The following is a 13869-nucleotide window of genomic DNA, read 5'->3' as shown; positions in this document are numbered from 1 at the left end:
ATTTTTCTGATCAGTCTGAAGGACTACAGATTTCCATACATAAATTCTTCTGAAATCATGTACAAGGTTGGGAGTTCTGAACTGAGAACTGTAATCTTCAAAGCAAATTACTTACCAGATTAAAGTTTTCAGTTCTAAAAGGCAAACTTTTAGTATATGTGTGATTACTCCGTGCCAAGCTTTTCCTGACCATTCATTCATTAATAAGGTTGCACTGTAATCACCATCTGTGCCTATGTGCTTAAGGACAATTAAGCTAGTTTTTAAGTTCACTTCTGCATCTGCAATTGGATCTCTCAGAAACAATGGTATCAACTTACTATTTCAAACACACAGGAAATCTGCCAGGAATACTTAAGCTATCCTGAGGTAAGCCTCTAGCTTCAAATCAGTGTGCGGCTATTTAATTTTTTTAATGTTGTATCCCTCAGTAGCTTGCTTTGGCTAACTTCTCTGGACTAGGCTTTTTTTATTTGTCATGCTTGACTAAAATTAGGCCCCCCGAGCTACAAAAATAGGCTTCTCCAATTTCAGTGGGTTTGTTTCAGGTTACTGTGCAGAAAAGCCAAAAAGAACAAGTGCTCCTCAAAGTAAGGCAAAACTTTTCAAGTATACAGGAACAGGTCAGGTACCAATTGCAGCTGATTGATGGCTGTTTAACTCAGGCCTTTGTGTAAGAACCTTGCTGGTACAGCCCATGCTCTCACAGTTAAGGCGCTATTTGGAGCCAAGTACCTAGTTTAAAGCAAAGTAAGGCTTTAAACTGTCAGTCTATCCAAGCTGCAAAGAGCAAACATGCTGGCTTTCTTTTACTGGCAATACCAATTTCTGTTTAACGGGCAGGGCGCAGAGCAAAGTAAAGCAGTATTAGCTCTATTGTAGGAGTAGGAAGAAAAAGTTTGCTATTTAACACGTCATTTAAGACCACCTCTCAGAGTTCTTCTTGTCATTGCAGTATTAGCTCTCCATGAATGAAGCTGGAGGGTACCAAAATAGATTTCTTGCCCGGTCACTGTCCCTTAGTAGTTGTATTTTATGAAGGGCTATCATGGCCAACTGTGGATTGTCCAGATCGGAGTGAAAGTATTTTAGCCAAGTGATTAGTACTGACTAGTGCAGTAAGGCTCTTGCCTCACATTCCCAAATTCCTTCTGAATGAAAGTCTGCAGAACAGCCTAAGTCTGGGACAGCTTGGGAGGAGCTACACAGGGAGAAGTCTCAACAGGAAAGATAATACAGGCAGTGTCAATAAAATTCAACAGATACATTGTGATGTAGAATCTGCTCTGGCATATTAGGAAGGTGCCAGAATTGCAGTTCAAAGATTTATGTCTGAAATTCACAAGAAGGAAGGTTAGATCAGAGGTGTTACTGACATTATCTCCATATAAATGAAGAGCATGCAGCTGTTGTTCCTCGCAGGAGGCCAACTTTTGTTCATGTAGCATCACAGCTGCTTGTTTTATCTGAATCTGCTTGCCCAACTACAGAACTGGACAGACCAGCTTAGAAACAGTTGAATGTTTCCTTTGTCAGGAAAGCTGTTTGAAAGGTCTTTCCTGTTTGCCCACTGGCAAACTGTATCAGGAATGCATAATATAAATCCCTGAATGAATGGCAGCACAGGTACTAAAACATGTAAATCGATAATTTAAGCCCAGTGACTGTAGTTGTACAGCCTCTTAGAAAAAAAAAAAAAAAAGAAAAGAAAGAAACTGTCCAATAATACATGCCATCACATTGGCATACACTAGCAGATGCTTTAAGCATAAACGAACACCAAGAACTTCCTTTTTTTACTGTCACCAAAGAATGCTATGTCTCATATGCATGTACTTGATTTTTTTGGTCTTTCGACAAGATTTTTATTTATCCTCCTGATACAAACACTTTTAACACCAAAGCAAGAGACAACCAAATTGATATTTACTGCAGTGTGTTAAGAGCATATTAAATAAGATTTAAAATGTTTCATTGCATCACTCACCTCAAAGAAACTATTAAACTGTCTACCATGATCCTTTAATGCAAGGTGTCTTGAAGTGAAAAATACCTCTTCACTGTGGTACAGCACAATGCCAATCACACACAAATCCTACAGAATGAAAAGAGAAAAACATTTAACACTGCTTATTCAGTATTTTCCAGGATGTCTATTAAACTGAATACAGACCTACATTAGTCATCCCTACTTCAATTCTTGGGACTTTAGAGCAATTCAAACTGGAAATCCAGTGTATGTTACATGAATAGACTGGACACACCCCATTTTTTGCAACAGGACTTCAACAGTGCCAAAGTGCTTTGCTGAAAGGCCATGGGATGCAAAATCTTGATTTGATTCCCAAGGATGCAAATCTGATGTTAAAATTACTTGCCTTTTTATCTCACATTGCTGGTATGTCACTTGCATGACAATAAAGCAAACGGCTTTATTTAAAGTCTTGTGTTAGTAGAATTCATAGAACTGGGTTACCAATTTCTATTGTCTAGTAATATTATTAATACACTCTCCATTTTGTGAGCAATGCAAGGATGATTCTGTTGTGAGTGCTCATACAGTCTGCAGAAAAAAGAAAAAAAAAACAGAGAAGAGCAGCGTTGTTCCATCTCTATTACAGATGGCAAACCCAGCCACAATGAAGTTAAATGCCTTACCCACAGTCATGGAGGCAATCTGGGGTTAAACAGCATTCTAAATACAAATTAAACTGATCCTTATTTCTATCATTGCATGACTACTGCAAATGCATAGAAGCCCTACCAGTCCTTGAGAGGGTTATTATGTAGGCAAACTCTCATTTGTCTGGAAATACTCTCAAACGTTCAGACACCTGGGGACTTCTTATTTTGGTAAATTTGTAATCATATATTGGACACCTAAAATGCTGCAGTGGAATTTTCAGACAGAAGAGAGATCCTTGCAGTAAGAAAATACAATATAAATCAAGGGGAGTGGGAAGGGGAGAGAGCCTAAGAGGAAATAAACCACTATTGGGACTGAACCTAAATCCATACATTTCAGAACTTAGTCAAGTACTGTCTGTATCTTGCCATTTACAAGTGGTTACATGTTGAAATGCAGTGGAGTGGACACAAACAAGAGAACATTACTGTTCATAGATGAAGAGCTCTCAATTTCTCACAGGCAGCCAGATAATTAAAATCTGCCTAGAAAGGAACAAGACTTATAAGAACTTAAAAAAAATGTGCAGTTAGATAAAGTACAGATTTTGCTGCTAGAAAACATAGATTGTTTGCAAGTAACTGGACAAGCTAAAAATTCCCCCCCTGCCCTCCCCCCCAACAAAAATCAAAGAACAAATTTATTTTAGGAAATACTTCTAACAACTTTAAAAGAAAATTCCTTTTTTTTTTTTAATTGTTTGACCATTGAGTTTTTTAAATGGAAGGCATTAAAAGCTGAATATTTGGAAAAGTATAATGACAGAAGTTCTGCATTTAACAGGTTTGTTAGTCATGAGGAAGAAAGCATTAGGGCTCAGCTAAACTTCAGGCTTTTTTTCTGCAGTTCCATGGTTGTCAGTAGATCTAAGAGGCTTTCTCAATTTTATTCACCAACTTCACTGCTTAATGTTGTACAATTGTTTTTTTAAAAGATGGGCAGCACTTCTGAAAACAGATTTTTAGTCTAGATTCCCTGCAACGCTTTACAGCACTTGAGCTTTTAGCACAGTTTCAGAAAAAGCTACATTCCTTTAAATGTTTGGCAAGTCCACATACACAGCACTAACACAAAGCATTTAGACAGATCTCCTAAAATACTATTTACTAACAGACATTTTTAATTGTGAAGGAGACAAATGTCTCGCTTCCTGCAACCTGACTTTTAATTACCAGGCATACTGAGGCAATAGTCCTTTATATCACTTAATTAAAATGGAGGATATGCATGTAACATGGATTGTAACCACCATGGTTTCAAGTTCTTATTGTTCTGGGTTCTTCCAGATGTACTCTCTTTCTTTTTTTTTTTTTTTCACTCCACAATAATATTTTTATCCAATGTCCTTGTATGGAGGGAGATAATCTCAGCAGAACATTGTTACAGGATATAAACTCACAGAAAAAGAAACATGCACTCCCCTAATCCACTTTGTAAACTAAATCGCATTTGAAAAGCAGAAAAGATACTATTCTAGATCTAATTTTGCGAAGAATCAGGGGAGGGACCTACAGTGTTTCTGGAGATTGTTCTAAAAAAAAGTGCTTAAAATCCACACATGTTTTCAATTTTTTTAGTTCATCTGGATCTTCATTGTCAATGGCAGGTTGCATTACAAACTCAACTTTCAACAGTATTTCAACGCCTTTTTCAAAATACTTCTTACTGCAATTCATAGATGCATTTCTTTTGAAATATCATTTGTAGCACATAGCGTAAAAACTGCTAGGTATCTAAGCAACTTAAGAGGTTGTTTTCAAAATTATTTAGGTGCTTACAGCCTAGTGAAAGACATGTCATTTTGGCAGTGGCAGTTTTGATATGAAAATGGGCAAACATGACAATCATTTCCCTCCAGAAGATCCAGGGCAAAATGAATACCTGAAATGGCTAGACAGTTAACACTAGGATTAAACAACATGAATTCTGGCATGGAAACTTTAAAAAGCCTGATGAGGTGTACTATGTGCTACTGACTGCAGTAAGTCTTGCAAATGCAAAAGTCAAATTACCTTCCCACAAGGGGCTTAAAAGCACTATAGACCGATCTATTACAGCAGAATAGATATTAATATATCAGCTGTAACAACTCAGATTCCTGTACTTCCGCAGAGTTAGCAAGACTTTCTCCACTGCATTAAAATATCTGACATTTCAGCAATCTTCCCCATTTTAGCTCCAAGTGGGATGAAAACAAAATCTGTGAAACTGTGCAGGGTAAACCCAAAAACCACCCACCCTCCCAGCTCCTGCCCCCCCCCCCCCCCCCCCCCCCCCAAAAAAAAACCAACCAACCAAACCAACCAAACGAACCAACCAACCCACCACACAGTATGGAACAGAATTCAAACCTCCTTTCCAGAACACCCATGGCATGACAAATAAAGGGAGAGGTGTTTCATTGCACATAATAAAATGTGCATCAGGTCACATTAAATGAGACTGGATAAAAAGACCTCGATTAAAGTCTCCTCCCCTTTCACACTGCGGGTGAGTGATCCCAACACCTTTAAACTGCTGCTGCTGCCAGTCTCAGCAGTTTTACTACCAAGTAATGAGCTAATCACAACTATTTGTCTTGATATTTACTGAAATTTACTCTGACGCTTATTCTCACCATTACCTGCGGAGTCTCCTTAATCATCTCAGCCTAGCAGGCCATTTGTAGTCAGACACTGCAGCCCTTTGTCAGCAGGGCTCAGATGAGTGTCTAAGTGAAATCAGAAAACAAAAATACTAATTTGTAATGGACATTTCAAAACGGGGCAGAGATGGATAATGGCAGTAACTCGGAAAAAAAGAAATATCTAGTAGACTCAAAGACAATCCCAGAAATTTGCTGAAATGGACACAGCAAGATTTCTCAAAGGGTTAGATGATGCAATACACAAAATTATCTGGACAGACACCACAGACACTGTACAGAAAGTTAAGAAAAGAGGAAGAAAGCCTACTGGGAAGACAACAGTGAGATATCCCACTTGGCTAATTAACTTAAAGAAATGCCTTCCTACAAAGCAGTTTGAAAATTTGCAGAAAACCAATGAATTAGTTATCCTAACCTCTTAAATATCATGGGACCACTCACATGCAATTTTTCATGTGACTATACCCTTTGTGTGTTGTGAGTGGATGGTATTTCACTTTCATGAATTCCAATGTCATTTTAGCATCAACCTATACTTCTCATAAGTCCTGTCGACTCACATATATCCATATGCATCTACGTACTAACTGTAACAGAAACTTCTTAATGTGTGCACATGAACAGTACCTACTGAAACAATCCAAGACTCTGTATTTTAACTCACAAGAAGTAGGTGAGATAGCATATGTTTCTACATGATGTAACTCAACAAAGTTCAGAATAGCTCTGAGCTTTTAGCCTATTTTATCTTATCGACTTAAATATATAGCAAGCCAACTTAAATTTCCTTCAATATTTATCTTTCTGGTTAGACTACATACCTTGCCAGCAACTGACAATGGCAACTTGAAGTCGCTGTGAAACTTGAGCATCATTCCAAAGTCATGTTTCCACTGATGTGCAAAGCTCTTTTTTTTTTTTTGTATTATTTAGGAAAAAAAAATCATAAACAAATAATATTTAGAAATACTTAAAGAAAAATATTATACCTTTAAGATTGCCTTTGAATCTGTTGCCTTGCACATTGATAAAGCATAGCGTATCTATTAGTTTAGTTGTTCACACCTATTAAATGTTGTTAAATGCAAGTCCTTTGGATTGCAATAAAAATTCGCTACATTCACAAGACTTTGATAAAGCACCTCACAGTGCAGCAGAGTTATCTAGCTACACAATTTGTGCATACATCCAACAGCTTGGACTGCAGCTGTTGACACCTACCACCAGAGTTTCAGTCTCTTCAAATATTCATTAACTGCATTAAAACATACACTTGCCTCTGAAAGCTGTAACAGAGAAAGCTAGCATTAGATCTGATGAAAAGCTCTGATGCTTACGTGGAGCAAACATTTTCATTAAAACAAAAATGTCAAGTTACTCCACCTAACCCTGAAGGTGCCTCTCTGTTTTACTTTAAATACTTTGAAAATGTTAAAGTTCTCCTTCTGGGTGTGTCCAGAACTAGTGCAGTCCAAGAAAGCTCAGTGCCTGTCTCCAATCTAAGCTTGATCGAGATCCAGAAGTTTTCATTCCTTTGCCTAAAGTCTCAAAGAACCACCCCACCGTCCAGTAAGTATACTCCACAAACATCATACAGGATCAAGCCTCTTACATTCACAGGTGCAACCATTAACTGTCTTTTAAACATAGCCTCTGGAATCATCTGCTTTTGCATAACAGCTTGGTGACTCACGCCCCTGCGATAGGGAGCAATGACTCAACAGTCTCTGCACGAAGTGGAGAGGCACTCCCTGGTGCCTCAGGGCCCCACCTCATCCACCGCCTTACCCACTAATCTAGGTGAAGGTGCCTACATTTCTATAAAGTTGAGCTTCTACTTGGAAGCGCAAAAGACCCTAGGTAAAACAATATCTGTGAGGTTGAGGGCCATCCTGGAGTAGTCCGAAATTTCAGTCCCGTTCCTAGAGCTGTGTCTTAGTTCAGCGAACATTCCACTTCTCAAAGAACAATTCCAGCCCATTTCTTTGGAATTTAGTGAAAAAAAGTGTGCAACCTGATCATTTGGCATCCAATTCTATAACATGTAATTGTCCTCTAACAATCTGGGGGACAAACTCAAAGTTGGTGAAATCCAACTGTGACCATACACGTGATTTCCCAAAATATTCATTCAAAATATACAAATTTTGGCTTGTAAAAATACTGTTATGCTGGAGGGTACCACAGTTCAAACAATTTTGCTTCAGTCTTTGTTGAAGCGCATATAATTTAATAAAAGATCTAACAAAGGTTGTGACATTAATCTTGTAAGTAAAGGGGAAAAGCAAGAAAGTGCTTGTTTATAGGTTGTGAGCTGCAGTCATATTATATGTTACCAGTAGGATTTTCTTTAATTTTTCCTCTAGATTTTGGCCAAATCCCTGGCATTATTTTTAAAACTGTGCTTAGTAACTACAATTTTTAGAAAAATGATTTATTATGATGACAGTGTAGGTGGACAACCTCATTTCTAACTGAAAAATGTTTTGCCAGGAAATCACAGCTCAACGTGCATCTTTCAGTTCTTGAATCTATGTTGTCTTCTACAGGAGCGAATTTAGAAAACATTACTAAGCTCCAAATTAGGGACCTATAGAGCTTCATCAGGTCATTCACCTTTCCCTGACTTTATTGTCTTATTTTCTAAGGACAGTCTAAATTCAGGGTAAAGTTTTCCACAATTTTCTAAGAAGTAGTAAAGCCAGATACTATATTTTACTGAAAAGATCCCTCAATTCTTCAAAAGCCTTTGTAGGCAGAATAAAAGGAAACTAGAAACACCTCTAATAAACAGAGGATAGACGAACTGATTGTAGCATGTATTTAGTATTTTCTTTTATACAAGTTAATTGGTATTGCTGCGCTAGGGTATGGATACAAAATACGCACTCAGGTATCTGTAAGTACATAAAAAGAAGCCCAGCACACAATTAACAAAGCTAAGGTAGCAAGCCACATGGTGGTGGCTGGTTTTTTTTTTTACCTTCCCTTCTTTCTCTAAAGAGGCTAGTACAGGAATCTTGATACCAGCTTGTCACCATTCACTGATCTAAGGAATTCCAACTCTTGCCATAGCTGTTCTGTATCACTAGCGCAGAACAAACTAGATAGACCTTATATACGATGAGTATGTAAGGACCGGAGCAATTCTGTTCCCATCTGAAAGTACTTACTCAATGTTCAACTAGTATATTCTACTTGTGTCATGTAGACATGGCTGCAAATTCCCCTTGCTCACAGATCCACTAATAATCATTGCACACACAACCATTAAGGGCAGCCTGTTCCACACTTAATCAGCCCAGAGAACTGAAAGAAGTCCTAGCAATTTCAGCATTTGAAAACTATGAAAGGTGCTACTCATGACAGCTCTACATATTAGAAACCATCACCTCTTCTAACAAGACACATTCCATATATTTTAATAAATTTCGCTCTCCTTTTAAAGAACTTGTTTGCCACAACCTGAGTATTCCAAACCAAGGATGTAGAAGTAACTGCACATGTAAGAGGGAGGGGGAGATTACATGTTAAAGACCCTCTTCATAAAACAATCATTCTTAATCTTTCCATAATCCTGATCAACATTAATCTGATTATTGATATTGAAAGATACAGAAAAAGGAATGGTTAACAGCCTAAAAAGTCAGGTGTAAATACCTGACATCTCTATAAGCACTGACTCAAAATATAGGCGAATCCTTCATTGTTGTGACAAACAAGAGAAACAGACTTGTGTGAACTCTGCTATGATTAAACAACTACAATCTTGCCTACAAAATGAGCAGTAAGAGCATGAATTTCTTTTCAACAAGTTACTGTTCTAGATAGTTTTCTACCAAGCATAAGTAGCTATAGTGGTGTTTTGGATTTCATTCATACACTGCTTCGAGATGCACTCCATGTTGTGGAGACTCAGGTAAAACTGTCTGCTGTGACTGGTACTTAGTATGCCCTGGCTAGAAATATTTAATTGAGAAAGTAGTATGTACAAAATGTCAGTCTTCATATCTGTTTATTTAGTAAATGTCTTAACAATACTAATATTGCAAAGCATGTAACTCCATTTCAGAGCAACTAGGGATACCAGAAATTTCTTAGACCCTCTTTTAGACATACTAATTTCTTTACCTGTAAATATGTCAAAGAAAATGAGCTTTTCTTACACACCTTTCATGACTTGCTTAATGACAGCTTTTTTCAGAACACAAGGTGTCTCTCTGAAATCAAAGAAAAGCTTCTAATTTTCAACCTATCTTAGTCTGAGTTTCTTCAAAACATAGGCTTGCAAGAGCATTTAATTGGAGTTTACATCAAGAGGTAGATGATGGTTCTGAGGACCTACCATCTTTTGCATGAAAACCAAGGACCCACCAGCCTCACTCGAAGAGTTGTAACACATCCTATTTGCAAAGGTCATAGAAAACAAATATTTCAGCAAAGCTAATTGAAGGCACATGTACAAGGAAAGTGACAGACAACATATTTCAGTAGTATAATCAGCTATTTCTTAGTGACACAGCCGGGAGACACCCCTCTCATCAAGTAAAAATCACATATATTACATAATTACTGTGCAGTTAGAAGATACCTTCTTTTTGCAAAGAGGAAACATTGTTTTTCAGCTGTCTCTTAAATGAGAACATCTGTCTGGCAGAACACAAGTCTTTTTTTCATTTTTTTTAAACCACTTACCGTAAGAATTAACTTCCACACTGTTCGATAAACATTGTAAATAGGTGCCCAAGCACCAATATCCTTCACATAGAAAAAAAAAGAAACAAAATATAGGAGCCTGTGCTTCAGAGAATAATTTTTTTGGCCTGAGTATTAGGCAACATTCCAGGTGAAGATCAGGTGTTCCTGGTGACAACGTACCATTCAAAATAAATATTTCATTTACTGGTAAATAGATGTATGTCTCATTAGCCTACCACAAGTAACTCTCTGCATGGCTCCAACACAAATAGAAAACCTGATGTGAAACTGCCCATTCTCCAAATTAGGGCCGATTCACACTAACAGAATAGTATAAAGAGACAGCAATGCTCTGTGAACACACAGGAACATTTCTAACAATATAAAAATCCTGAATTTTATAGCTCTGATTTTCTAAGGATGAAATTAAATGCTAGATGAATGCTTAAATCTACCACTGTCCTCAGGGGAAAAAAAAAATAAAATTGGTGTCCCTGTCAAGGTACTACCTAAACGTGTAATCTCAAAGTATTAGCTTTCACAAAGCTCCTTCTATCCTGCGCACAAGACTTCTGAGGTGCTTGGGGTACCAGCGTTAGAACACAACAGGGAGGAGAGTATGCAATGAGGACTTATAATCTTTGTTCACTTATTCAGAAAGAAAATATTTTCTTTGGAATATCAGTGGAGGAAACATCTCCCTGCATAAGTAGTACCTCCAAATAACAATGCTTTCTGGGAATACTGTTCTGGGAAAAGAGCAGACAAGTGATAAAGCAGTATCTGTACAAGGACACTCCAAAAGTCAAACCAAACCACTTTTCAAGCTTGTTAGCCAACCTCTAATGGAAGCCTTCTTAGTCCTTGGAAGAGATCACTAGAGATCATCCAAGTTACCTGAGGGAATATAGTCTTGTCAAGATTGACTAAATATTTCTCTTCTCCATAGCTATTAATATCCATTATTGTCAGAGATGCTTAATTTTCTAAAGTAAAACCCTGTGCAGCAGAACAGATACTAACTAGAACATGTATCTATAAATGAGACACAGGCATCCATTGAAATTACCATTAAGATCCTTGAGGCTCAATTCCATACTTTGGCTGCAGTGACTCCAAAGGCTTCTGTGGCATTAATTTTTGTGTACAGAACTATAAATGGGATAAAAATCATTCCCAGGGAACTTCAGAGATTTCTCTGCCTGTTGTGTAGTTCTTTGGTTTGGGTTAAGCATTCCAAAGAAAAGCTGGCATTCCCTCAAGACTTGAATGGGACTTTGACACAGAAGAACGATTGAAAAACAAAACAGAAAAAAAAAAACCAACCCCAAATCCAAACTTACTTGTTAGTACAGGTAAAAGCAAGGCAATTCAGTGTCAGTTTATTAGACTGTCTACTTACAAAGAAAATACATTTATAAATGGATATGCCAGGCCACAGCCAAACAAGTATCTCTCCCCCACGCATTCTGGCAGCAAAGGAAGGTGGTCTTGGTAGTCCAATGACTATACCACTGTCACTCAATCCAGTGCTGCACTGCAAACCACTGGCTTCCTGTACTCTCTCTAATGGAGATTAATGTGGGTACCCATCCCAAAATAACTCATCAATTCCCTTTCTACACAAGTTTTCAAGGACAAGTGTTTTAACATACATTTCAATACTGCCGTAACTGGAGAGAAAAACAACAGCGACTACCTACTGGCATACATTTTGTACTAACCAATGTCTGAAAAACGTGACCAGGGCTTTCGTAATAAACATTAAACATGATTAAAGTCCTCTTCCATTCAGTCCTCTCCTGCAGGCAGCAAACCCAACTGCTTTATTTCGGCAAAAAGAAGAGTTGGGTTTGGTTGGGGTTTTTTCCCCTTCATGCAATTCCCACCTGAACTGAGCTCCCCTTAAACCAAAGTGACTAGCACTGCTCAGGTAACAGTACTGCTGCAACCCAGTTGTCATTAAACAACTAGGCAATGACTTTAAGCCACTGTACTGTACCGGGGCATGGAGGGGCACAGGCGTACTATGTTCTTAAAAGCACAAAGATTCAAACAATAGAGTGTCCTCTAACATTTGGGAGAATTTGGGCACTAAACACCTTCTAAACAGGTGCAGTATATGAGAGCAACATAGGGTTTCAACTGGCTAGTAGCCAGATGCAAGGACGTAAGAAGCTTCTCAGGAACCCACATGGGGATACGTCTTAGAGACCACTGAAAAATAAGTGACCCGTGCTGTGATACTATGGCATTCAGATAAATCCTAAACATGCCTTTACCAAATAAAACATAACAAATTAACTGCCCAGGTCTGTTCTGAAGGAAATTTCATATACCTAATAGCAAGACTTGGGTGCTTTATTTTTAAGAGACAGTACAGATAACTGCTAGATCACGGACAGGAACACAGCTCACCATGGTAGCTTATGCATCTTGCGTTGTGGATTTCAGTCTAGGCTCCTGAAACATCTTGAAATGAACTAGTTAAAAAAGATTCTTTAAATTACTTTGTTATAAATAATACTGTAAGAATTAGGAGATTCTAGCTTACTTCTCATTAAAATCCTCTCTGATGTGAGGCTCCCCATATACTGGCACAGCAACGCAACAACGGAATTTGAGGATTTATTGTTTTCTTTTATGTTCCTACATAATGACGAATGATAGGTCTAATGAGAGGTCTTACAAAAGCACCGTGAAATTAAGTATTTCTTTAATAATTTTGAAACAGAATATCAGGGAATTTAAACCTAACATGAAACAATAAACTATCAAGGGATCTCTGACAGCCAACTGCAAGAATGACAGTAAGTCGTCGTGTAAATATTTTGCAAATATTAAATTCTGCATGCAAATAAATACAGGTATAACTCAGAGAACACACTGAAGAACTGCTTCATAGAGTTCTATTTAGCCTTCATCCACAACAGAATTTAGATGAGACCAGCACAACAACATAGACATTGAATATCCTTATGCTCTGGGCTGGATGTACACTGAATCTTATAAAAAGTTCACTGTTTCAAAACTGGATAGGCAACCAAGATAGTAGCATCAGATGCCAATTGTGCTGCTAAGCCTTTACCGTTTAAAGGAGTACATTTGCAGAGGTGCATCTCTTCTTTATGGGAAGAAGATGTTAATGGAGATAAAAAAAAAAAAGGAAAATGCTAAGTTACCAAGCTTTAATTAGTAAGGATGTCAAACAGTATCATTGTGTCTTTTTAAGAAAGAGAAATGAAGATTCACTATGATTAGTGACAGAAGAAGAAATATAAAATTCATATGTTCAGAAACCCAGACACAATTTATGTTCTCAATTCTACCATTTGAGACCGAAGCCGCTCAATATAATTTTCCTGAAGTCCTTATTCAGTTCAGGTTCAGTTCAGACTTCCAGAAATATCCTAATGCTTGTATCAATCATACCTCCATGTGGTGAACCCTTCAGCCTCCTGCATTATAAAACTGAACTGCAAGATCCTTTAAGAGTGGGGAGTTGAAGTTATTTATTCTTATCCTGTCAGTTTGAAAGGGATTTTAGACACCCTACAAATCTTGTCTTGCTGCTATGCCTCATGTGCACTGGTGGTCTAGATGACAGTTAGTATTTCAGTCTATTTAATGTAAACTGCATAAACTGTTACACTCCTACAGGAGATATCAGTCCTTGACACGAAAATACAAAGATAATAATACATTCAAGGAATCTCAGGCTATCAGTCACTGACCAGCAAAGTTGAAACATTTCACTTGCTGCAGATTAAAATATCCCTATTAGGAAATATATAGTTTGGCAGATGCTGTCCAGGGGCCTGTGAAGAATGAATTTATG

At 37.7% G+C, this 13869-nt stretch overlaps 1 protein-coding gene across 1 annotated transcript in view; it reads right to left on the bottom strand.

Moving 5' to 3' along the window:
* The window catches only part of THSD4 (thrombospondin type 1 domain containing 4), a 334799-nt gene that overhangs the window by 312032 nt on the left and 8898 nt on the right, over positions 1-13869 (bottom strand). The window contains exon 2 of the mRNA XM_049812992.1: positions 1988-2095. Within this exon, the coding sequence (XP_049668949.1) occupies positions 1988-2016 (29 nt within the window). The 5' untranslated portion in view covers positions 2017-2095. The remainder of the gene's footprint in view (positions 1-1987; positions 2096-13869) is intronic.

Source organism: Accipiter gentilis, chromosome 10 (assembly GCF_929443795.1).
Source record: "Accipiter gentilis chromosome 10, bAccGen1.1, whole genome shotgun sequence".
NCBI classification, from domain to species: domain Eukaryota; kingdom Metazoa; phylum Chordata; class Aves; order Accipitriformes; family Accipitridae; genus Astur; species Astur gentilis.
This window is presented reverse-complemented; position numbering and strand designations above follow the sequence as displayed.